The 25,635-nt window shown below is 43.0% G+C and overlaps 1 protein-coding gene across 4 annotated transcripts in view; it reads left to right on the top strand.

The window, feature by feature from the left end:
- The window catches only part of SPEG (striated muscle enriched protein kinase), a 2,620,794-nt gene that overhangs the window by 1,385,563 nt on the left and 1,209,596 nt on the right, over window positions 1-25,635 (top strand). For all 4 annotated transcript variants that reach the window (XM_069616880.1, XM_069616879.1, XM_069616881.1 and 1 more), the window contains one exon: window positions 17,729-17,918. In XM_069616880.1, coding sequence (XP_069472981.1) covers window positions 17,729-17,918 — 190 coding nt within the window. The remainder of the gene's footprint in view (window positions 1-17,728; window positions 17,919-25,635) is intronic.

The raw sequence follows: 25,635 nt of genomic DNA, 5'->3' as shown, positions 1-25,635 counted from the left end.
CAGAGACTCCCTCCCAGAAGAACACGAATGGGTCCTTCACAGAAAGATCGTAGAAGATCTCTTCTCTCAGTGGGGTTTCCCCACTATAGACTTATTCGCCACAAGCGAAAACAAACAATGCCCAGGATTTGCATCCAGGTTCCCCCAGCCAGACTCCCAAGGGAACGCCCTGTGGATGAACTGGTCAGGGATGTTTGCGTACGCTTTTCCACCAAACTCCTCTCATCAGGAAAGTGGTGTACAAGATGAACAAGGAATCGATGACGCTCATCCTAGTTGCTCCCATGTGGGCGAGACAACCATGGTTTCCACACCTACGCAGGATGGCGGTGTGCGAGCCCATCAAACTTCCAGCCTGGTACAACCTACTGTCCCAGCAACAAGGTCAGACAGTGCACCAGCAACCCAACTCAATGAACCTGGCAGCATGGCTCCTGAGGTCATAGAGTTTGGACATCTCAATTTACCACAGAGGTGTATGGACATCCTAAAAGAATCCTGGAAACCAAACACAAGGCACTGTTACTTTGACAAGTGGAAGAGATTCATTATTTGGTGCCAGAATAAACAAATCAACCCTGTTAATTGCACTCCTTCCAACATTGTGACATACATGCTCCACCTACTGGATGCAGGATTGGTTTTTAACTCTCTGAAAGTACACCTGGCAGCCCTCTCGGCTTACACCACATCCCATAACAGGGTGTCGTGGTGGAAAGTACCAGTAGTTAAAGCCTTCATGGAAGGAGTAAAGAGACATCACCCTCCTATTTCGAACCCACCGCCAGGATGGGACCTTAATGTGGTGCTAGCTAAGCTCATGGGCCCCCCTTTCGAACCCATGCATAAAAGTAGTCTCAAACACCTGACGTATAAAACGGCCTTCTTAGTAGCCATTACCTCTATAAGAAGGGTCAGTGAAATTCAGGCTCTGTCAGTGCAGGATCCTTTCTTTACTATCCATAAAGACAAACTGGTTTTACGCACACACCCTAGGTTCTCACCTAAATTTATATCAAAGTTCCATGTAAACCAGTCCATCGAGCTTCCGGCTTTCTTCCAGAACCCGCAAAGCTCGGCTGAGGTGAAACTACACACCCTAGATGTGCGTAGGGCGGTCCTCTACTATGTAAATAAAACCAGACCGCTAAGGAAAACAGATCAACTGTTTGTCTCCGTAGCTACAGGCAGAGAGGGAGATTGCGTCTCTAAAGGCGCTATCTCGAAGTGGATTATCAACTGTATACAGCTGTGTTACTCTCTTTCTGAGAAAACTCTGCCTTTTACGCCAAGAGCCCACTCTACTAGAGGCATTGGGGCCACTCTGGCTTTCATTGCAAATGTTCCCCTCGACACCATTTGCAAAGCAGCTACTTGGAGCTCCGTTCACACTTTTACTCAGCATTACTGCATTGACACTCATTCCAAGACAGATACACAAGTGGGACAAGCGGTTCTAAGACACCTGTTTGCTCATGACCCTTCTCACATCCCACCTCCTTCTTCTGGTACTGCTCGCTAATCTATGCACAGCATGTGATCTAAGCAGATTCCACAAGCCTCAGAAGGGATACATTACTCACCATAATCGTATTTCTGATGCTTGTATCTGCTTAGATTCAAATGCGACCCACCCTTCCTCCCCTCCGAGAGAAGGTGCATGATTGCTTGTAGTCTTACCTTTCTGTCTATCTGCTTGGATTATCTGTACTCACGCTACTCCTCATGCTTCCTCATGTCAGAAAAAATACAATCTGAGGATCCTAGACGCGTGAGGGATCTTGGGTACAGTGGACGTCACACTAGGGATAGTATTACTGGCACGCCTGTGTCGACACTCATTTTCGAGTTTCGAAAAACAAACTGTAATACTCCGCAGCTTCCACTAGATGTCGGCCTATGCACAGCATGTGAATCTAAGCAGATACAAGCATCAGAAATACGATTACGGTGAGTAATGTATCCCATATATATGTTTGTGTGTTTATCTATGGAAACATTTGTGTCTGTGTGTATCTATGTGTCTTTGTGTGTGTTCATGCATGAATGCCAATGTGAGGTGCTGCGTATGTGTACATGCGTGTAATGTGTACACAGGCAGGTTGGTTGGAGGAGGCCGATAGCTGTAGTTTGTGCGTGGCACTGAGGGGGAAGCAGGCAACTTGACACCTGTGAGGGCAGAGTAGCGGAGAGGGAGACGAGGGCTGTTATTGCAGAGGCGGGCGCTAGATGAAGGAGGTCCTTCATTGGTGCCACAGCTAGTATGGACCTGTTCTCTTACAGTGGTAGGACATGTTTTTCTGGCATTATGGGAAGGTTAACGTAGTGAGTATTCTTATATAGGGCATTCTGGCCTACACTAATGTTTTTTTTCATGGCATTGCTTTTTTACTGGGATTATTAACAAAGCTAACATGCTTAGTGGTCATATGTGGACATTCTGGCTTGCATTCGTGTTTACTTTATGTGGCATTGCTTTTTTTACTGCCATTATTAGCAAGCCCAGCATGAGTGTCATATGTAGGCATACTGGCTTACATTGGGGCAGCCAGATTGATATAATTTCCTTCAGTGGCATGGCATGTTTTACTGGCATTATGGGCAAATCCAGCTTGAGTATGTTCTCATGGGGAGTGGTGGAATATATTGGCAAAGCTAGCATGGACATGTTTTCTCATAGTTTCATTGTGGACAAATAAACCATGAGTATGTTCTGATGTGGAAGTGCTGGCGTATATTTGTTAAGCCGGCATTGGCCTTTTATGGGCACGGTCAGCATTAACATCTTTTTACATTCGCAGAATATGGGCATATACTGTGGGCAAAGGCATCATGAAAGTGTATTGTATAAGGCTCCTGTGCACTAATGGTGGCTTGGCATTTATTGGATCTTAGGAGGTGTGCTGTAAAATGCACCATTTTCACCCAATATTTGAAAACCCTTCTAGGGGACAACCCCTCCCCCACCCGACCCCCAACTCACTTTGGTTAGTTTGGGCTCCCTCCCTCGCTTTGCTCAGTTGCTCCCACATATTCATAAGACATGTTTATGCTCCTCCAATTAAATAATTCACTGCTTGCCACTGCAAACAGTTAGCAAACAGTAGACACTTTCTGGCAGGCCTGGTTGGCCCTAGGCCGGACCAAATAGTGGGAGCAAGAACAAGCCAGGTTCAGAGAGATTACTGTGAAATTAGACCAGTGAGAAAAATTAAACCAGGAGGAAGACAAGGCAGACCTCAGGAACCTCTCTCTAGCTGTTTCGGCCAACTATGTCCACCGACCCATCTGCTCACAAGAATTTGAAACACAGTGAGTCACGGAGGCACAGGATCTGGGAAAGCCAACATCTAGTTCAGACCAAGAAGAAGGGTTTGGGTCACCCTGAAGACCACAATAGTGAGTTAGCCTCTCTTTGAACTATACACTTGGGAGACTTGCTTCTAAGGCCGGGAAGGCCAAATACCCACATCCCGCAGAAGAGACAGTGAACAGGTGCGAGGTGTCTCAAAGAGGGGGGCCAATACCGCAGGAGCAGAACCATCCTGATTATTGTTCTCATTGGGAAGATCCCATTTTCAGTTGCTTACCCGTTCTTGTGGAAAACCCCCTAAAAGGATGCTTTTATGTTTAAAGATTTTTATTATTAGATAAGTTTAGAAGCAAATAGCACAAGTACAGATAAACCATTTTTAAACAATAATATGGTCACAATAAAACTAATACAATTGAACAAGAACCAGTAAGTATGTTAGGATCAATGAACTTATTAAAATTGAATAGTTGATAAGACAAGACAAGGGGGAACACAAACACAAAAACAAGACATTAAACAATAGGTGAGGAGAGGGTGGGAATACTATGAATAAAAGGTTGATAACATTTAATCATGAGTGATGAGATATTGTACGAACACATTCCATTTACTATTAAATGTATGCAGTCAAAAGATAAAGCATGAAATGTATCTATTCTATGGGTGGAGCAAATCGAATTCCACCAGGAAAAATAGGATAAGTTAATTGCATTCTTCCAATTATACATAATATTTTAAAAAGCAATACTTATGAACAAATTGAAAAGAGCAGAAGAATCAGTCTGTCTTATGGCTGGATTAACAATAGAGCCAATCATAAGGTTAGCAAGCGTTAGATGTTCTGCAAAATGAAGGATTAATTGCATGGGTGACTATATCATATACCAAAAAGCATGAACATGGTTACATTTGAAAATTAAATGTGTAAAGTCTGCATTAGGTTCAAAGCATGACCAACAGTTGTTGGACAAACTATTTACAGCTTTGGCAATACACTGAGGAGTAAGAAATGCCCTGTGAAAGATGAAAAAATAGGTTTGGGTAAGATTGGCAGCAGAAGATGTTGAATGACATATTTTCCAAATTTTGGTCCAATGATCCGGGGCAGATTGGAGATCCCAATCAATTTCCCATTGTCTGATAATACTAAGATTAAGTGAGTTGGAGGAATGAGGATCATTTAGGAATGCATAACGTTTGGCGGCATTAGTAGAGGGATTGTTAAATGAGACATTTTAAAATGGTGAAGAGGATATGTGATTAAAAGTAGAGAGGGATTTAGTAATTGTCTTGATGAGGGATGTATAAAAGGGGAGATCTGAGGCAGGGATTTTGTATTGCAAACAAATCTGCGGAAAAGGAATTGCTTCTGAGTTGTGGAAGAGTTGTTTGATGAATTTGATACCTGAAGAGTACCTTATGTAAATAGTGATGAGATTAGATTTGGTTGAATTTTGTCATCAGGATTGATATTAGAGAAAGATTTGATGGGGAGTTTGTTCCAGAACGTTTTTAAAAAATTTAGTGAAGGGAAAGTAGTTATGTTGGGACAGGAAGAGGTCACCAAGAAGTGGGAAAGGGAAAGCAGGGAAATGAAACTAGCTTCAATATTAATCCAGAGGGGATCACTATCAAGGTAGGGTTCTTAATGTTTAAAAATGATTAATTGTTTTAGGATGAATGATTTGTGATATAATTGAACATTTGGGAATTTGAATCCTCTCGAGGATTTGGGTAGTCTTAATTTATTGATGGCAATACGCTGTACTTTATAATACCAAAGGAATTTAAGAAGTAGGGAGACAAGTTTTTTGTAAAAAGAGGTGTGAATTTCCGTGGGGATCATGGATAATGAATAGAGGATAATGGGACTGATCATCATCTTAATGGTGTAAAGGCGTCCCCACCACAATAGGAAAAGAGGTGACCATCTTGAAGTCATTTCCTTAACTTTTTCAAGTAGGAGGTTAGCATTGAGATTGATAGTAGTATGAATATCTTTAGAGATGAGAAGCCCTTAATATTGAATATCAGAGGGTTGCCAAAAGAGGCCAGATAAAGGAGTATTGGAAGAGTTAAATGCATTAGTGAGAGACAAGACCTCAGATTTATCAAAATTCAATTTGTATCCAGAGACGATGGAAAAGTCATTTATGGTGTTTATTAAATGTTGTATGGAGGAGGCTGGTTTAGCGAGTTAGAGAGTTAGAGTAGGATATCATCCGCATATGCAGATAGTTTAATTTCTATATTATTTTTATAAATACCTTTAATGTTAATGTTTGTTCTAAAGTTTTGAAGAAGGGTTTCGAAAGCAAGATAGAATAGTAAGAGTGGAATGGGACAGCCTTGGCAAGTTCCTCTTTCAATAAGAAAGGAGGAGGATAGAAAATTATTGATAAGAATACGAGATGTAGGAGAAGAGTAAAGGACTTTGACTAGATAAATCAAGTATGGAGGAAGGCCATGGCAAGTTAAAGAATGGAACATGAAAGACCAAGAGACACAATAAAATGCTTTCTCAGCGTTAAGGGCAAGAAGGACTAAAGGGCCATGAGATAAAGCCAGATTGATCAGGGTGTATAAGAATGGGAAGGTATAGTTCTAGGTGTTTTGCAAGGATTTTAGCAAAGATTTTAGAATCAGAATTGATAAGGGAAATGGGCCTGTAGTTTTTAATTAAAGAGGGGTCTTTATCAGGTTTGGGAAAAAGTATGAGGAGAGCCTCACCAAAGGAGCTAGGACTTTGGCCAATTTCAGCAAAGTGGGAATACAATTCTAAATGTTTTGGTGCAATGGAGTCAATTAAAGTTTTGTAAAAATCTGTAGAAAATCCATCAGGGCCAGGGGCTTTATTGGGTTTGAGGTCAAGCATGGTTTATTTGACTTCTGTAAGGGAGATAGGTGTATCAAGGGGAGATAGGTCAATTGGGTTGGGAAGATTTTTTTTTCTTTTTCTTAAGAATGAGGAGATTTCAGAGGTATTAATAGAGAGATCAGAGGCATATAGGTTAGAGTAAAAATCAAGAAATGCATTGTTTATGTCTTTAGGTTTAGTTAATCTGTTACCATCAGAAGAAATAATATGGATAATAAGGGATTTTTCTTTTTGAGATAAGAGGCTAGCATTTTGCCAGCTTTATTGGATCCATTGTGAAGTTTAGTTCTATGGAGGTGGCATCTTTGTCAGTGCAAATTATATTAAACTCTATACGTTTAGTCATGAGGGCTTTTAAGGAGTTAGAATACGGGTTTGTGTAGTAGGATTGTTTGAGATGTTTGATTGAGGTTAAGAGGGTGTTATGAGTGAGTTCAGATTGCCTTTTTTTAATGGCACCAGAATAAAACTGCGAAGGGTTGCTTTAAAAGCGTCCAAGTTGTTATTCATGGAGGTGTGCTCCGGACGATTATTAAGGAAGAATTATTTGATGAAAGAATAGGTTTTATCAATAAAGGATTTATCTTTAAGCAGAAACAAATTAAACCTCCATCTAGGGGAAAGTTTGGTAATGGGTATCCATTCAAGAGGAGTGGAAACAGAAGCATGGTCTGTAATAGTTATGGGGCCAATTTTGGAATTTAAAATGGTAGAAATTAGTGGGGACTTAACAAAAATATAGCGTAATCTGGAAAAGGATTGGTGGGGAGGGGAATAGACTGCAACAAATTGTTAGTGTCGGGATGACAAAAGTGCCAAGAGTCAATTAGGTTTAGATTTTGTAATAAATTTAGAAAGCTGTTCCGAGACTTGGAGTTGATAAAATTCTAGGAGGATTTACGGTCAAGAGCAAAGTCAAGAATCGGTTTCATATCACGACAAAAAATGAGCGTGTCAGGGCTTTTCTGTGAGAGCTTTGTGATAAAATTGGACCAAAAAAGGGGTTTGGGAGCATTGGGGCCATAAACATGAATGATGGAAGCAGGTAAGCTGTTAATGATTGCGTCCACAATGATCCATCGGCCTTCAGGGTCTTTTTCTTCATTAACTAATGAAAAGTTCAGATGCTTATTAATTCAAATAGAAACTCCACCCTTCTTATCTAAAGCATTCCAAAAAAGTGTATGACTGACCCACAGGGCTTTAATCTTGAGGTTTTCGCTATCTGAACTCAGGTGAGTCTCTTGGAGACATACAATGTCGGGTTTTTGCTTAGTCAGTTGGGAAATAATCTTTCTATGTTTGATTGTATGACCCAGCCCTTTAACATTCCATGTAGTAAATTTAATAGACATTTGTAAAGATGAGAAAGATCATGGCTGAGGTAGAGTGAGAAGCAGAGAATAATACAGCGTTCACATATTGCCCTAAGTAAGAATTAAAAAATCTAAAATCTTCAATGGCATAATAGTTACTAAATACAATGGTAACATAGGAGAACAAGGGGAAAAACATAAGGATGGGGAGACAACAATAGAGTGAAGAACATATGAATGAATAAGTTTGATAGTGAGGGATATATAAGAGTAAGTAATGGCAAAAGTGTAGAGATAAGATTAGCAGGAAAGTAAGTGAGCAAAAGTATCATGGGGGATACCAGAGTACAGAGAAGAAATAAGCACAGGCGAAAAGAAGCAAGAGGAGTGAAAATAACTGAAGTTGTATAGGCATGAACACAAAGAACAACCAAAAGAACTACAAAGAAGTGAAACCAAATGATTAAATAAGCAATGAGTTGTAAAACGGAAGGGTAATGGTGAATTATATTCTAGACTTAGAGTTAATCAAGTTTGGAAAGTTAAGAGAGAGGGATCAATGAATTTAATGGGAGATCTGGATTTGTCCCTTAGATGAGTTGAAGTGGATGGTGCATCAAAAGGTATTGAGGAAGTTGATCTGCTGCGTATAGGTGTGAATTAGATGTGTTCGTTCTTGGGTGTTTTGAAAGCTGGCAATTGAGTAGGAGGAACCGGCTTGGATGTGTTGACCAAAAGGTTCAGGGAGGATATATCCATTGGAGACGTTTGAACAGCTTGAAGAAGACTATGAAGATCGTTAGTGGGGCCGTCTGGAATGGTAATAATCATTCTTGCGGGATCCAACAAACCATATCTGATGTTAAGGAATTTCAAGAGAGGTCTCATATCTAGGAATCTTTTACTTTTGCCTTGGGTGATCCTGGAAAAGTCTGGGGAGATAAGATTCTATTGTTCTGGAAAAAGATGGGGGAATTTTTCCTGGCAGTTAGCAGGACTTGACGTGCTTGCTGATGTCATAGGAAGCAGGCAATAAAGGGTCTAGGCAAGTTGTTATTGGAAAAACAGGGTCTTATCCTGTGAGCACGTTGCAGTTCCAATGGAGGTGGGAAGGTGATTCCTAGAGTTGAGGGGATCCAATTAATAAGAAAGCTGATAGGGTCACCTCCTTCAATTTTTTCAGGGATCCCGTAGAAGCGAAGGTTGTCCCTTTGATTCCTATAGTCTAACTCTGTGACTATATTTTCCATTTGCGCAAGTTTTACTTGCATGCTCTCAAGGCCCTCTACTCTATCTTCCACGATAACGACTCTTTCTTCGGCTTTATTAAGTCTACCTGCGAATGTCTTGATATCATTTTTAAAACCTGTAAGCTCTTCTTGTATGGAGGAGGAGTGGGAGTCCAATGTGGAAATAGAAGACCGAATATTACCAAGTTCTTCTAGAATTTTTTCCATATAAGCATTAAATGGTGTATTATCAGGCAGAGTCTTAGTTTTAGTGATATCAGCCATGCTGAGGGTATATAAGATATTAGCTGGGACAGTGGAGATTGATAAACAATAGAGAGACTGCAAATAAAACAGGATGTACAATTTTGCAATTCCGCTACCGAAGATCAGTAGTGAGTAAGTCGCGTTGAGTGAAATTGAGTTGAAATGATGAAGTCCGGAAATAATGTGAATGAAATGCCAGACAACATAATGGGATCTTCACATCAAAGGAGGCACATAAAGGCTCAACCATAAACTGATGCGGAGGGTCTGGTGATATAGAGATGATGCACACCACTAAAACTTATGGCAGAACAAAGAGTCACCAGTAACTGTAACAGGAAGAGCCAGTTGCCCGTAGAACGTTGCAAATAGTTGATGTTCAGGTATACATGGAATAATGGCTGAACATATCCAGCAATAAAGCAGTTAAACTTGTTGAGGAATGTAAATGCTTAAGAATCCAGGAATACAAATTATTTCTCTTGTGTAAAGAGGTATTCCTTGACAGACAAAGCTCCTATGGTAAAGAGATTTTGAGTATCAGATTGCTCCACGTCGTAACATTCAAAAATGCAAGATAAGGAGTGAATGTAACTGAGTATACATCAAATAGAAAGTAGATACCAAACCAACAGTACACATTGATATCAAAATATTAATTCAAAACATTATCAATTTATTATAAAAAGATAAAATGCAATTAAACACAATTTGACAATTTCTAAACATATGAATATAAAAAAGCTATAAATATAAAGTGCTTGTGACTCTCTTAACTTCTAATGTACTAACAAGGATTCATCACTGGTACATATATGACATCAGTGGATTTCAGAAACAAATATTACTGAAGTTGTTTATCTCAAATAAGATCTGAAGGGATCTAAGTAACACTCTAGTACACGCAATTACTTACTAGGTCTAGCCCTCGACATGTTTCAGTTCTCGATTTCCATTGGGAACTTTCTTCCGGAGGATGGTAGTTGGGTCACTTGAACTTTATAGACAATCTTAAATGATCCGTCCAACATGCACTCTCAAAATGCACATCCACCATATGGTGGCTGTTGGTAAAGAATAAAAGATGTAATTAAGCTAAGTATTGCTTAATAACCTAGCAGCAAAACATATGCAACAGCCCGTGGCAACAATACAATCATTACCTCGCCTGGGAGGGGTACCCATCTATGCACACAAACTGGGCTCATCAAGGTTCCCTCAGTTTTAACTTGCGTCCTCAATTGGACTGGATAGTCTGCAAAATACATATGAATTGTAAAAGGTTCCAACCTCCAAACGGTATCTATCGATATCTTGCTCTCTTTGCTCACATCTTGGTAAACTCCAACTGTTCAGAAGCTTTTTGCTTACCTCCTAATCCTCTCGTGGTGGTTAGGGGTAGTGCTTCCAAACACTTGGAACATATAGGTGCATACGATGTTGAGGGGCCTAATGGGCACTCAATCACAGACGTCTACTTTGTTAGGGGTAAACAGATGATATCAGGGGTAACTTTATCTAATCAAAACCAATGTTTCTAATCAGCTTCATGTGTCATGATTTCAGCAATAGCGCTTACCTTGTCCCGATGGATGGGGGAGATACATAAGTCCTCCAGGCAGGTTTGCCCTGGGATAGAAGGAACAAGCGTCCTCACATGGGGCCAGTAAACATCTTGGCCGTCCTATGGAGAGATAATAAGAGGACCGCTGAGTTATCAATTTAGTCCACCGCAGTTGAATTTTTTACATCAGTATATTGATGCTCGCTATCTGGTAGTGATTTGAAATGTATTTTCTTTAGAAAGAAACATTCAAAAAAGCGGATTCAGCCTATTAGTCTCTATTATACTCGCCCATTGTTTATTTTTAAAACAATTTTCTGACGTTCTTACCTGTCGTCTCTTTGTGGAGAAATCCATCTTACTAGCACTTGTGTTCCGTGTCTTGGTAACTAAGTAACCTCCGCGAGGAACAAATTGTAACTTGCAACGCTGATTCCACCTGGTATTGAAGGAATCCTAATGTTTATTGTCTCTGCCCTTTAATCCCGGGAGGATAGCTCAGCGGCAACGTGTTCACCTTGGAAGCAAGACGACACAAAAGAACACAGGTTTGATCCCCGGGTCCGTGCTTAGAAACCTCTGGGTATTTAAGCGTGTTATAAATATGCAACTAAGACAAAAAAACAAAAACAATTAAGCAACTAAAAAACAAACAATTCCTGTAACAGCGCCTCGATGCCCGCAGGCTGTGTGAGCGCTTTAAAAATGCAAATAAATAAATAAATAATATAATCCCCCGTTTTACACCAAAAAACACTGGGGCGGGTTAGAAAACACCGCCGGAACATCCACACGGCCATCTTGTAGGGGGATAATATATCTACACTTAATTTTCTGCCCGCAAATATGCGGATTCCCTTCTTTGTTTTCATTCTCCAATGCGGCATGCAGATCTCTTCATTCAGGCTAGCTTATCGACTCACCCTCTGCTGGTCATTGTGGGTAATCACAATCTGAAAAGGCAAATAGTTCTTTACTGGGATACAAAAGGTATTCCAAGGTAAATATTCAGTGCATGTCTTCACTGTATGACTACAGCCACAGGGCTAGTGCAATTTGGATATATTTTATCCTGATGATGGACTAATGAATGGACACATCCCTAAGTTTGACTCATGCCTTCTCCTTCTCAAATGGTCAAGATATCGTATAGATGATAGTTCTCAATAATTGATAGTGTTCTTAAGAATGGTTATTTAACCTTGTGCCACTCAATGACCTCATCAGTCCTCTTAAATCTTTTCTGATTTTGAAAATAAGTTCTTGTTCTTTCTGAAATATTTTCCTATTTCTGCACACTTCATTGTTGTTAGGCAGAATCCTGTGCAGTGCCCTTAGGGACCACTACACACAATTAAGACTAAAGGTGGCAATACAAGTTTTACCTTTGGTACAAGCCTGTACTACTATGTCAGAGTGGTAGCAGTGGTGGAGCAGCCAGGCTTATCTCAAGTGTATATGAGCAGTAGCAGAGATTACACAAAGGGACCACAATCACTGTGACTCAAGCAAACACTGACTCAAGGTTTCAGGTAAAAAATATAAGTACATTTATTTTTAACCATTCGTTATAAACACAACACTTCTATTAGACTCAAACAAAAACCACATGTTAAATATACTACAACTAACCAATTCACTTTGTACAGTAAGTCTCAAGGTAAGTACCCTGTGTTTGAATGAACCGATGTTATGAACAAAACACGTTACCGTGAATACGATTGCAATCACTTTTTGACAGTTCGGTCTACTAAATAAACGCGTATCCGTGACATGAAATGCTACCAGGGTAAAAACACACTTAGCACCTGAGATACCCAGAGAAAGTTGGAGGCAAAAATCACAGGCTATATTTTGGTTAGGCAGGCAGAATCAAGAAACGCTTAAAGACAGGAGTTCAAAGGTCAAAGGGCCAGAGCCAGGGTCGAGAGACACAGGGGCCTGTTGCCGGAGATCACACAGTCAAATAGTTCACGATTCAACGTAGCCAAATGTACTTCGATATTGTCAATGTTCGGAAGCAAAAGTTATAAGAAGGAGGGAAGACAAGGGCAAGCCTTGGAAATGAAGAAAAGGGATTCACCCAGTTTCCTCAAGTAGAACACAGTACCTTGTTCCAATGGTGCAGCTGGTGCCCTGGCAGTTGTTCCTGTTGGTTTCCCGCAGACCCACGATTCCTGGAGCTTCGTTGTGAAGGATGACGTCTGAAGGGGGTCTGCACCACACAGGGATGAAGCCGGCAGCAGCGACGAGGAATAAAAGGTGCGCTCCTTAAAAACAGGAGAGGCTCTTCAGGTGGCTATCCGGACCACTACAGCAGTGTGCAGCGATTTCGACCAAGGAAGAGGATCCTCTGGCTGTGGAAGATGAGCTGGTTATCCCCACCAAGCTCAAGGGAAGAAGACTCGGAACTGGATATTCTCTGAGTCGTTGAAGGGAAGATAGCTCAGGACTGCAGCAGGGCTTCACCGGGATGGGGTAGCTGCAGCAGCCGTTGTTCTCTCCGCTTCTCTTCGGTTCCTTGTAGTTCCAGTGGCGACTCTTCGACTTCTAGCCCGAGAGACCTGCCTTTTAATGCGAAAAACCCCCCATTCACACAGCCTGGCTGTCAATCACCCAGCAGGGGGGTTGTCCAGCCCGGACAACTACCCTGGCCAATCATGACAAAGTGCGACTTGGGTTTCCTAGGATACCTTGGGTAGTGGGTGACTACACCCCTCCCTCACATTCAGCCCACTTAGACACCCAGGCGCCTTGAGGAGGGCTTCTGGGCAGAAGCCCGCCAAAAGACAGTGAACAAAGAAGGCGAACATAGTTTGCCGCGCAAAGTAAGAGAAGGACTTTAACAAAAAGAAATGGCGAATAAACCCAGCCAGAGCCAAAAGAAAGACGATTTGGTCAAGCAGGTTTATGTTCGAGGCTAATATAATAGCCAAGAACAGTACCACGTTTATCTAATATAATCGCGGTAGAAAAGTTAGGGTAGATACCACTGCCACCAGCCAAGTCTAAATGTTAAAAGAGCGAAACAATGCTCTAGGAGGTACAGATAAAAAGGGGTGCGCGTTAACCCTTTCCAGTACTCCATGGAAGATGGGGTGTACTGGATCTATGGTAGATTGACTAAGTAAAGTTAATGGTAACTTTACCCTTTTCTGGGGGATGGTAGTTGCCTCAGAAATGGAGTTGAGGGAAGTCTCAAAGTCAACCCAGTGCCACGGCACTGAAGGTGCTGTGTGACACACAAAAAGAAGGGGGCTACTGAAGTGGTGTTCTTCAGAGTCCACAATCACAAAAACAGGTAGAAACACATAGCAAAACACAGGTAAGAGTGGGGAAAAAGCTCTCACTCTTAGTAAGTGGAAAAAAATAAACTCCAGAAGTCCAGCAAAGCTGCTGGGGGACTCACTAGGTGAGGGAAATTAGCCATAGATGAGAATTCTCCCTAACAATTGTCGCCAGCAATACGGTCCACTTAAAATCTTCAAAACCGTGGTTTTTCTCTACAAAATTTTTAACCATCAGTGCTTGTAGCGTCTTGTTTTTAGGACAGGTTTTGTGTTCCGTAATTCAAATTTTTATTTTCCGATTTGTCTTCCCTATATACTTAAGTCCAGAGGCACACACGATCATATAGACCATGTGGTCTGTGTTACAATTTGAAAATTCGTTTTGTGTCCAGATTCTAGTCAGGCCCAAGTCGATCTCTTTACTTTTATCTGTTAGTTTGCACACTGCGCAGTGTCCACAGGGATAATGCCCTGTCACCGACGTAAGCTCCCATTGTTCCGTAATGCTTATGGTGCTTGACAAACCTTTTTTGATCTTACTCCGGCTCACACACTTGCCAATCGATGTTAATTTTTTGTAGGCAAACAGGGGGATGTTTGGTTTTGCCATTGTGGTTCTTAAGCTATTCCAGTGTTTGGATATGATGTTTCAAATGGCCAGTCTGGATTGGTGAACATGTTGACAGATACTATTCGTTCGTCTAGTTTTACTAGACGAACGAATAGTATCTGTCAACACATACATCATATCCAAACACTGGAAGATCTTAAGAACCACAATATATTATCCCCCTACAAGATGGCCGTGTGGATGTTACGGCAGTGTTTTCTAACCCGCCCCAGTGTTTTTTCAGTGTAAACCGGGGGATTAAAGGGCGGAGACAATACACATTAGGATTCCTTCAATACCGAGTGGAATCAGCTTTGCGAGTTACAATTTTTCCTCGCGGCGGTTACTTACTTACCAAGACACGGAACACAAGTGCTCCTAAGTTGGATTTCTCCACAAAGAGACGACAGGTAAGAACGTCGGCAATTTTTTTTAAAATAAGCACAGGGCGAGTATAATAGAGACTACTAGGCTGAATCCGCTTTTTTAATGTTTTTATCTAATGAAGATACATTTCAAATCATTACCAATGTACTGATGTAAAAAATTAAACTGCAGTGAACTAAGTTGATAACTCAGCGGTTCCTTCTATCCCGTGGCAAACCTGCCCGGAGGACATACGTATCTCCCCCATCCATCAAGACAAGGTAAGCGCTGTTGAAATCAGGCCACATGAAGCTGATTAGAAACATTGGTTTCTGTTAGATAAAGTAACCCCTTATATCATCTGTTTACCCTTAACAGAGTAGACGTCATTGATTGAGTGCCCATCAGGCCCTCAACATCGTATCCACCTATATGTTCCAAGTGTTTGGAAGCACTACCCTTAACCACCACGAGAGGATTAGGAGGTAAGCAAAAAGCTTCTGAACAGTTGGAGTTTACCAAGATGTGAGAAAAGAGAGCAAGGTATCGATAGATACCGTTTTGGAGGTTGGAACCTTATACAATTCATATGTATTTTGCAGACTACCCCGTCCAATTGAGGATGCAAGTTAAAACGGAGGGAACCTTGATGTGCCCAGTTTGTGTGTATAGATGACTACCCCTCCCAGGTGAGGTAATGATCTTATTGTTGCCGCGGCCTGTTGCAGATGTTTATTAAGCATCACTTAGCTTAATTCCGTCTTTTATTCTTTACCAACAGCCACCACAAGGTGTATGTGCATTTTGAGAGTGCATGTTGAATGGATCATTTAAGATCGTCTATAAAGTTCAAGTGACCCAACTACCATCCTCCTGAAGAAAGTTCCCAATGGAAATCGAGAACTGAAACATGTCGAGGGCTAGACCTAGTAATTGTTAATCTAATTGTAGATCTAAGTAAATAAGTGTTACTTAGACCCCTGCCGATCTTATTTCAGATAAACAACTTCAGTAATATTTGTTTCTGAAATCCACTGATGTCATATATGTACCAGTGATGAATCTTTGTTAGTATATTAGAAGTTCAGAGAGTCACAGCTTTTTTATATTCATATGTTTAATTAAAAATTGTCTAATTGTGTTTAATTGCATTTTATCTTTTTCTAATAAATTGATAATGTTTTGAATTAATATTTTGATATCAATGTGTGCTGTTGGTTTTGGTATCTACTTTCTATTTGATGTATACTCTGTCTGAGTCCCCAGACTAGGTAGAGAATTTACTATTTTTGAATAGTGGCTTTTAGGCTTCCCTCTATTACATATATGTGAATGTAACTGAGGCATAAAATTATTAGAAAATGCTGCACATCTGTGTTTTGAAAAGTAATTATCCTTATAATGCAGCAGTTAGTCAGCAAGAATGTAAATAGCCCTGGTTAGTTATGTAATTCAGGGGGATTGGTTGTAAAAAGCTCCCATAATGTTGAAAATGCAGTAAAAAAATGTATTTGACTGCCCGTGTGTTTAAAGGAGGTAGAATCCCCCTGAAGAAGCTGAACATCACTTATGATTTTTGTTGTGAAAATAAGCGAGTATACTAACACGAGCGGGCCATCCTGCTCACGTATGCCGCCTTGGCTGACTGAACGCGTCGGCAAAACAAATGACACAAGTCCGCTGCTGCAGGCTTCGCCCACCTTCCAGCCAAGCAGTTAATTTAGGATTCACCGGCAGAGTCAGGGGGGTGGCGTAGCAGGCAGCGCAGAGAAAAATAAACAAGAAACCTTCTTCTGCTCATAGATGAAATGCAGGCACTGGATGTTAGATGACGGAGTGAAAGGCTTTCTTATTCTGAGGTGAGCGGGCGCCATGACAAGCCGTGTCAGGGATACTGGTACTTGTGAAAGGAGATTGTTCTGAGTTGCAGTCACGTGCAGGATTAAGAAATTATGTTACACATCCGATATTGTTTATAAATGGTAGTTGGAAGCGAGAATAAGTCGAACATCATGTTCATTAGGAAAGGAAGTTTTCTCAGCTCTCGGAGCTCAGCAACTATGCGGCCATCTCCGGTGCTGTTTGGCCACGCCCCGTCCCCTATAGGATGTTAAATTGCAACATATGGTATTGGTGTCTTTCTTGATACCAGTTGTAAGGGGCCCTGTGACAATACTTATAAGTCATTAACTGTTTTTCATAATACTGCGTTTCCATTAGCATTCTCCCCTATTTCCGTCCAGAGATGATATCTGATTTAAAAATTAATTAAACCATATCTCTGCCACTGTTTTCCAACATCCTTAATCTTATCTAGAAACATCTTCCCATACTTTAGATGTAAAACATGCTCTGAGTCGCTGTACTGATAGAAAAATGACTCCCACGAATCTATTCAGCCCTCTGCCAATAAAGGAGCTTTAGCACAACTTTTCCCAATGATAAACATTGCATAGCTATGTCACATAAAAGCAAACAAACCCTTCCTGGCAGACATAGGGCAAAAGGTGACCCCTGTGGCTCTTCTTAGAAATGTTCCCATTTATGAAATCTGCAAAGCAGCTATATCGAGTTCACCACACTCTTTTTCATTTGTTTTTCTGTGCAGACTAGGTGTAGCATAGCAGTTGGGGGTTGGCTGCAACTATTGGTGCCTGCCACCAATAGTTGCAGCCAACCCCCAACTGCTATGCTACACCTAGTCTGCACAGAAAAACAAATCGAGACTGATTTGCAAATGGCTAGTTCCCTTTGCAGACGAGAAAAAACAATGGAATGGAACCTAGCAAAAACAATGCCAGAGGTTATGAATAATGAAAGGCTTTCCATTCACCACTGTCTGATGTCTTATCCACGCTTATCTACTGTAACTGGCCTTCTTTTGTCCATCAGGTCAGCTTGTGGAAGAGGGTGAAACTGTCCATATTCTAAAGGAGAAAGGCCACCATTCCCTGGTTATCTCCCATGTTGGGAGTGAGAGTGAAGGTCAGTACACCGTCACTGCCCGGAACGAGCATGGTGAGGTGGACTGCACTGCAGAGCTCTATGTGGAAGAGCCCCGGCCGGCTGCTGCATCTCACATGTAAGAAAATATGTGCTTTGTACTGTATGTCTGCAGCGTGCTTGCAGCACAATTTCTGTGTACTTTCGCACTATTGTGTATATTTGATGTGTGCTTTGTTTTATCCCATCAAAGCCTATTCATACAATCACACGCGGACACCGGGCACGTCTTTACCCTTTTGTTACTCTAACAAAACTGGTTTCCTTTTCTCTTGCTCCTCCCTTCCTCCCGCCCTCCCTCTCCCATTCCTGGTTTCACTTTTCCCTTAAAGGGGCAGGTGCTCTTTGCTATGTAACACCCACCCCCCTTACTTATCATGGAAGTTCAATGACTACATTTCTTCAATGAGGTGGGCGGGCTTCCTTGAGAATCGCTGGGGTCGACCGGGCAGGTTGCCTGTGTCGTTGTCTGGTATCTGTGGCAGCGGGGTCCTCGAGTGGTTCAGCGGGTGCATTCCGGGTCCTCTAAGAGCATCTTGCGAAAGAACAAGACATTCCTTGTTATTTCCCCCTTGGTCTCCCATGGCGGTGATCATTGGCCCTTTGATTTCCGTCACCAATAGGGGCTCCGGTGTGTATCAGGAGTCTGTTTTCCGGTTCTGGGCTTGTCTGACTAGCACAATCTTGCCTTCTGGGGTTCTCTGGCTCTCAGTTTCTGGTCGGCCCACTCCTTGGCTTTTTTTCTTTTCTCTGCCTCTCTCTTTCTTATTTCGGCGTCCTCTGCCGGGATATAGTCTTCCAGCTGTGGTAGTCTGGTTTGCGGTTTGTATCTGATCATCAGTTCTGCTGGGGTCCGGCCAGTCGCTTCATGGGGTGTGTGGCGATAGCTCCTCAGCATTTGGGTGATTGCTTGAGGCATGCAGGTTTGGTCAGCCATGGCTTTTTGGCGCGTCCGCTTGATGTTTGCCATAAAACGCTCCACCGTGCCGCTGGCTTGTGGCCACAGTGGTGTGATCCTCTGATGGTGGAACCCGAGATGTGCTGCGAAGTTCCCGAACTCCTGTCCTTGGAAAGGTGGGCCATTATCTGTTTTCACGATGTTGGGGACGGACGCCCCATTCGCTAAACAGCTCATCCACCACGGCTACGACTTGGACTGCACGTGTTTCACTAGAGGGAATCTAGTGTATTCATCAATCGCCGCTAGAAGGTGACCTCCATCTTCCAGGAGGCCATAGAAGTCAAGTGCTACTCATTGCCACGGTCCCTCTGGGAGGTGACTGTCTGGAGTGGGCATGGTGGTGAGTTTGCTGCATTTATCTGGCATGGGTCACAGTGCATCAATGTGTCCTCGACTATGGTGTCCATGTGCGGGAACCAGACCTGGTTGCATAGTATCTTCTTTGTGTTGGCTATGCCACGGTGTCCCTCATGCACAATCATGATGAGGGGTTTCCTGAGGCTTTTGGGGGCCACCAGCCAATTTCCTCTCAATAGCATTCCTTGGTTCGTCGTGGCCAGTTCTCCATGCATCTTCGCCATTCTTAATAGGTCTCTCCTGTCTGCTCCCCCCCCCTCCCCTGGCTCAAAGTGTTCCGTGGCCACCTGTCGCCACCTGTTGGTATTCGTGACCTGGACGGCCGCTCTTATCGTGGGGTCAGCTCGGCTTCGTTCCACGAATTGTCTCGTTGTGATTGCTGGGGGAAGGGCGTTCAGGGACAGGTATGCAATGTATTCTTCTGCCTCACCCTGCATAGTGGTGTCTGGGGGCTTATCCGGGTGTCTCAATAGGTAGTCAGCTGGATTGGCGTTGCCTCCAGGCTTGTGAATGATGGTGTAGTCGTACTCCTGTAGACAGATGCCCCAGCGTTCCATGCGTGGCAGCATCTTTATCTTGGGGTTTCCAAATAGGGCTTGGTGGTCAGTAATCTGTACAAAGGTCCTTCCGATGATAAAATGGTGGAATTTTTTGCACGCACAGACCGCCGCCAGGCTCTCACGTTCTGCCTCAGAGTAGACTTGCTTAATGGGGTTCAACGCCCGGCTGGGGTATCCGACCACGTGTGTTTCAGTGTTCTGTTGCGGGTTGGTCGCTAATATGGCCCCTAGGCCCACAGGGCTGACGTCCACAGTTATTTCTGTGTCCCACTGTGGGTTGAAATACACTAGCTGGCGGTTGGTCGCTAGTTCTTCTTTAATCGTGGAGAACGCTTGTTTGCAGTGTTCCTCCCAGGTGAATGGTTGGTCCTTCTTTAACAGTTGTCGTAAGGGACTGGTGAGTGTTGCGTAGTGAGGGAGATATTGTGAACAGTACCCTGCCATACCTAGGAACGATTTCGGGCTCGTTAGGTTGACAATGGCGCTAATTTTGTCAAGGTCTGCTCTGATGCCTTGGGCTGAGAAGATGATACCAAAGAAGCACAGACTGTGTTTGGTACTTCACACTTGAGGCCGTTGATGGTGAGACTGGCTTCCTGGAGGATGTGGCACACCTGTTTCAGTGCCTCATCATGTTGGTCCTGTGTTACTCCAAAGACTATGATGTTGTTGCTGTAGTTAAAAGCGTTAGTAACTGGGCTTATCAGTCTGCGAATGGTCTCTTGGAATATTTCGGCCACTGATGAAATTCCGAAGTTCAGCCTTTTATAGCGGAAGAGGCCTTCATTCGTCGTAAAGGTTGTTATTGGTCTTGATTCCGGGTCGATCACTAGCTGGTGATAGCCCTGGTTCAGGTCCAACTTTGAAAACCTGGTGGCTTGGTTGAGTCTCACCAGCATATCCTCGATGTTAGGTCCTGGGTGTCTCTCCCGTTGGATAGCCGTGTTGGGAATTCTCATGTCGACACAGAGGCGAAGACGTCCGTCCGCTTTGGGGACAACCACTAGTGGGGATACCCATCGGGTGCATGATGTCGTTGTCGAGTAGTAGCTGCAACTCATGCGTCACCTTGGCATGTAGGTGAAACCCAATTCTTCTGGGGTGTTGTGGTATGGGCCACATGGAAGGGTCAATGTGTAGTTTAATCACAGTGTCTTTCAACATGCCAACGCCCTTGAACAGGTTGGGGAATGTGACTTTCAGTGTCTCAAGGTCAAGCAACTTCTGGGATATGGCCCGTTTGGACCTTGGCCGTTTGGTGGGAATCGCAGAAAAAGTATATCTTTTTAATGTCCTGGTAGGCAATCTACAAAGCTGATACACGGACCTCCAATCAGTACTCAGGAAAATGTTCTCAGCAGTTCAGACTCCTCCTCCCTGGGTAGAGTGTTGCTTGGTAATAGTATGGAGGAAATGAGACTGCATTTATGAGTAAGGAAAAGATTCTGATCGTAATGAAAACTACTCTCAGTCCAAAGTCCCCTTTCCTCCAAATGCCTTCCTTCCATCCCCTATATAATGTAGTTGGTACTCCGGTTCCTTTCTGCAGTAAGGGGATTAAGGAAAGAAATGTTGAGGGCAGATGGAGTCAAGAGCATTCCTGCATTTGTGCGGGCATGCTCACCTCTGCCTGAATGTTTTTAAAGGGGAAGCGAATGCTTTGCTGGTTAAGGCCCCTGCTCTTTCAAGATTGGTCAGAAACACACATAAATATAGAGTAAGGGGAACTTTTGACTGGGAGTACAGTAGTCACTGCATGACTTTTCTTAATTCTGTGGTGAGATGGACCTCACAGGCTGGACAGGTTGCAGTGGTTCCAACGAGGAGATGGGCAATTTGCCACTTATGGTTACATTAGCATGTCTACAATTAACGTTTATTTAGAAAATGCAGGGGATTTCATTGTTCACTGTTTATCTGCAGTGTGGTTTCATTGTAACTCTAGTGTTGTTAGGTGCCCAGTATGTGGGGAGTGGGCCGTCTGACTCCCCAAACTGTATGCTGACATTGCTCAGGGCTTGATTGTTTATTATATGCATGAACAAATAACACAAAAGACTTTTGTTACTCACCTTTTGTTGCACAAACTGCTCAGTGAGCTAAATCATCTCAGCACACTTGTGCCTCACTGAAAGAATAGATAGACAAAAGGGCAGATTCACAACGCTCTTTCTAGGCGCATACAAGACGTGTGCCTAGTGAACTAGGAATCATTCACACGGTAAGTGTTTACAGAGTGCATGCATGAAAACACTTTTATGTGCATAGTGTGCAGAACACATGCATGCATCACACACTCATGTATTGAAGTATTGCACACAGGAAAGGGAATGCACCCACTGGAGTGTCCCATAGGTGGGCAGGGGCATGCTCTGCAAATTTGGGTCCCGCCCACATAGTAGTACAATTCTTGTCTATTAACAAATATGTAGGAAGAAACCTCACATACATCTAAACAAATCATGTAAAGGGAGGGTGGAAAGTGTGGAAGAATGCTACCAGCTGTCCAACATTTTCACTTAATTGTGGTAATCGGGTAAACAAAACTTTAATAATGTTTGAAAAGCAATTTTCTTCCTGACCCTGTGCATATGCACTATACATATTGGATACACTGTGCATAGGCAGGCGTATGGAAGCAGGTTTAGTCATCTTGAATGTCACACAAATATTCACAGACTGTTTGACATGGTTCAAAATCCACAATATACAGGGGTGACATCATTCCTATTAACTTCATTTTTCAAGCCTTTGTTAAAGGAGAAAAATAAAATAACCTATTGATAAAATATACACTGTTTAAGGCATGGTTACAAAAACTGTGGACATTGGCCCTCATTACAACTCAGGCGTTAAGGGTTAACGCCACCGTTAACCCTTAACGCCTGATTCCCACCTTAACGCCTGCTTTTTGCAGGCGTTAAGTTCCATGGTGCTAAGGCACCTTGGTGCTAATTACGGCACCGTAATTTATGGTGCCGTAATTAGCGCCTTCCCCACTCCCATTATGCCCTATGGGGCAAAAATGGGAATGGGGAAGGGAAAATGGGAAATGGGGATTTACCGCCCCACTCACCTTGTAATGGGGCGGTAAATCCGCCATCCACCATGGTGTAAACGTAGTTTACACCATGGTGGTAAAGTTGGTGCACTTAGCACCTCAGTTGTAATGAGGGCCATTGAGTTCACTTATTGGAATATTATCTCTAAGCCACAATGTCAAAACATTGACATATATGCATATTTCTCCGCATTGGATCGTTCATAGATTCAGATGCTTGAATATTCCCCGTCGTCAGACCGAGAATCCTCAGTGATTTAAATAATTATTAAAAAATTAAATATATGTACTTTATTTCCATAGAAAATGAATGTAGATTGCCACTGTGGCCTATGAGCCATTCAGTTGTGTAGTCCCTCCATCTCACTTTGGTCCTTTATGGCCCTAACCAATGAGGTGGCTTGGTTTACGTTCCGCCCCAAGCAGCCATCTTCAGATTTTTCACCGCAGTCTAACAGACTAAAGGAATCCTCCAGCTCTCTGAGCTTTTTGTTTTGTCTCATTGTTAGCTTTAACATTTTGTTACTCACCACCATCGTTCAGGCTGGGGAGTTGAATAGAAGACATCGATAGACCAGGATAAGGAAACCTCTGTTGGACCGCAGCTCGCCAGCCGTAATTCTGAGCAACCTCTTCTTCAACTAAGGTATACTCAAAACCCGGCCTCCTCAACCTGAATGAGCTCTTCTTTGCAATATGCCTCTCTGCTGTTTCTGAGTAGACAGGCAGAGATGTTGATTGCATAAAAGAGCGGTGAATATCCACAACGCCAAACCAATACTGTAATGAAATACAAACAGGTTAGCAAAAAGGCAAGAAGAAAAAAATAAGCATACACTAGGACCACAACTTATGAACATACCTGGTACTGTGGCTTGGAGTCTATGCAGCATGAATCTATGACAAGCCAAAATATGAAAACAATATCAGCATTCTGAACCCAAAACAATGTGGAATAACTAAACTAATACCTAGACAGTTTACCCCCTGTGGTGAATATGGTATGAATCAATCCAAGAATACAGTCCACAAGAGAAGGAGACATTTTAAAATATGGGCAGGTTAGTATAGGGTTCTTCCCGGGTGGAACGAGGGCCGCGCTAGGGTCGGGTTGGTGCACCGGTTCATCAGAGCGTCCAGTGGCGCACGTAGAGGAAAGTATTATAATGAGCCCGGAGTAGAGTTCAAACTAGGTGTACAGTTCTTAGTAGAGGCGGTCAGAAATGGTGAATGATTGATTATTGTAGGAAAGGAGTAGAATAGCAAACATGAGCAAAGTGTTCTTACCCACCCTGGAGAGAATCCGCAATTGGAATGCAGAAAAAAGATCGCACGTGAAGAGTGCGCAGCGGGCCTGCGAGTGGAACGGGATCTGCAGCCGCGAACAGGATACAAGTACCTTGAAATGAAGTACAATGACATGAAGAGGTGGAGTCCAGTAGACAGTCCGGTTAGTCAACGATCGGGGAGAAAAGGTACCAGAGGTGTAGGCAAAGCAAAGTCAAAAAGGACAATCCAAGGTCAGCAAAAGGTAAGACGATCAACAAACTTCCAAATAACGCTGCAATTAGAAGTCGCGTTGTGCGGGAGTAGCTTCCATTTAAACAGATGCCGTAGGGCAGAGTCTGTGTACCCGTGTCGCGGGTGAGATCAGCTAACTGGTCACATGACCATTATTCGGCTCTTGCTCCGAGGTACGCGTGGAGTGGAAGCGTCTCCTAGGTAACCTCCAGCGACGCCAAACTGGGGCAGCCAGGCGTAGATATAGAAAAGGACAATGTGTGCCCATGGTACATTTATGCTGTGAGAAGCGTGGGGCGCGCAGGGACCCAGGTGTAACAGCAAATGCCCCCAAAGGCAAGGGCAACCCCATGGAAGTATGAGAAGAACGCAGGAGATCAGGAGAATGAATGTGAGCGAGTGGTTCCCAGGTACGATCCTCAGGACCATACACCTTCCAGTCCACCAAATAGAAAGGCGAACCTCGCAAAAACTTGATTTCCAGGATTTTAGCCACTTCCAATTCTTCCTCACCATCCACCAATACAGACGCAGGACACGAAGGCAAACGAGCAGCAGGTGGGCATGGCTTTAACAGTGAGACATGAAATACTGGGTGTACCCCCCAAGATACAGGTAAGGACAGGCGCACAGCCACCGGTTTGATCAAAGACTCTACCTTATGGGACCCACAAAATGAGGTAACAAAGTCTTATGACCAGGAATGCATAAATGCTGTATCGACAACCACACTGACATCCCAACGCGGTAGACCGGAGCCAGAGAACGGTGAACATCGGCATACCGCTTAGCCCTCACTTGGGCATGCAAGAGATATAAATGTACGTCCCGATGCACCTGGTCCATGTCTCTCACACAGGCAAGTGCAGTCACTAAGTAAGGCAAAATCCAATGGTAGCGAGTGTGGATGATGACCATATAGAGCATAGAAGGGCGATTTCTTAGTGGAAGAGTGCAGCGAGTTGTTATATGCGAATTCCACTTATGGAAAGGCAGGCAACCAGGTCTGTTGATACTGAAGACACAAACACTGTAGATATTGATCCAGGGTGGAATTAATACGTTCCGTTTGACCATCTGTTTGAGGATGATAAGAGGATGAAAACCGGTCATCAATGAGAAGAGAAGAGGTAAGTGCTTTCCAAAAACTAGAGGTGAATTGAGAACCCCTGTCTGTGACAACAATAGAAGGTAACCTAAACCGTCTGAAGTGCGTCAGGAACATATCAGCCAACGCGGGTGCAGATGGTAGCTCTGAGCAGGTGATGAACACTGCATATTTAGTAAAATAGTCTACTGCCAATAAAATTGTGTCAAACCCCTTAACCACTGGTAG

The sequence above is a fragment of the Ambystoma mexicanum genome, chromosome 9 (assembly GCF_040938575.1).
Source record: "Ambystoma mexicanum isolate Mex_15411 chromosome 9, UKY_AmexF1_1, whole genome shotgun sequence".
NCBI classification, from domain to species: Eukaryota; Metazoa; Chordata; class Amphibia; order Caudata; family Ambystomatidae; genus Ambystoma; species Ambystoma mexicanum.
This window is presented reverse-complemented; position numbering and strand designations above follow the sequence as displayed.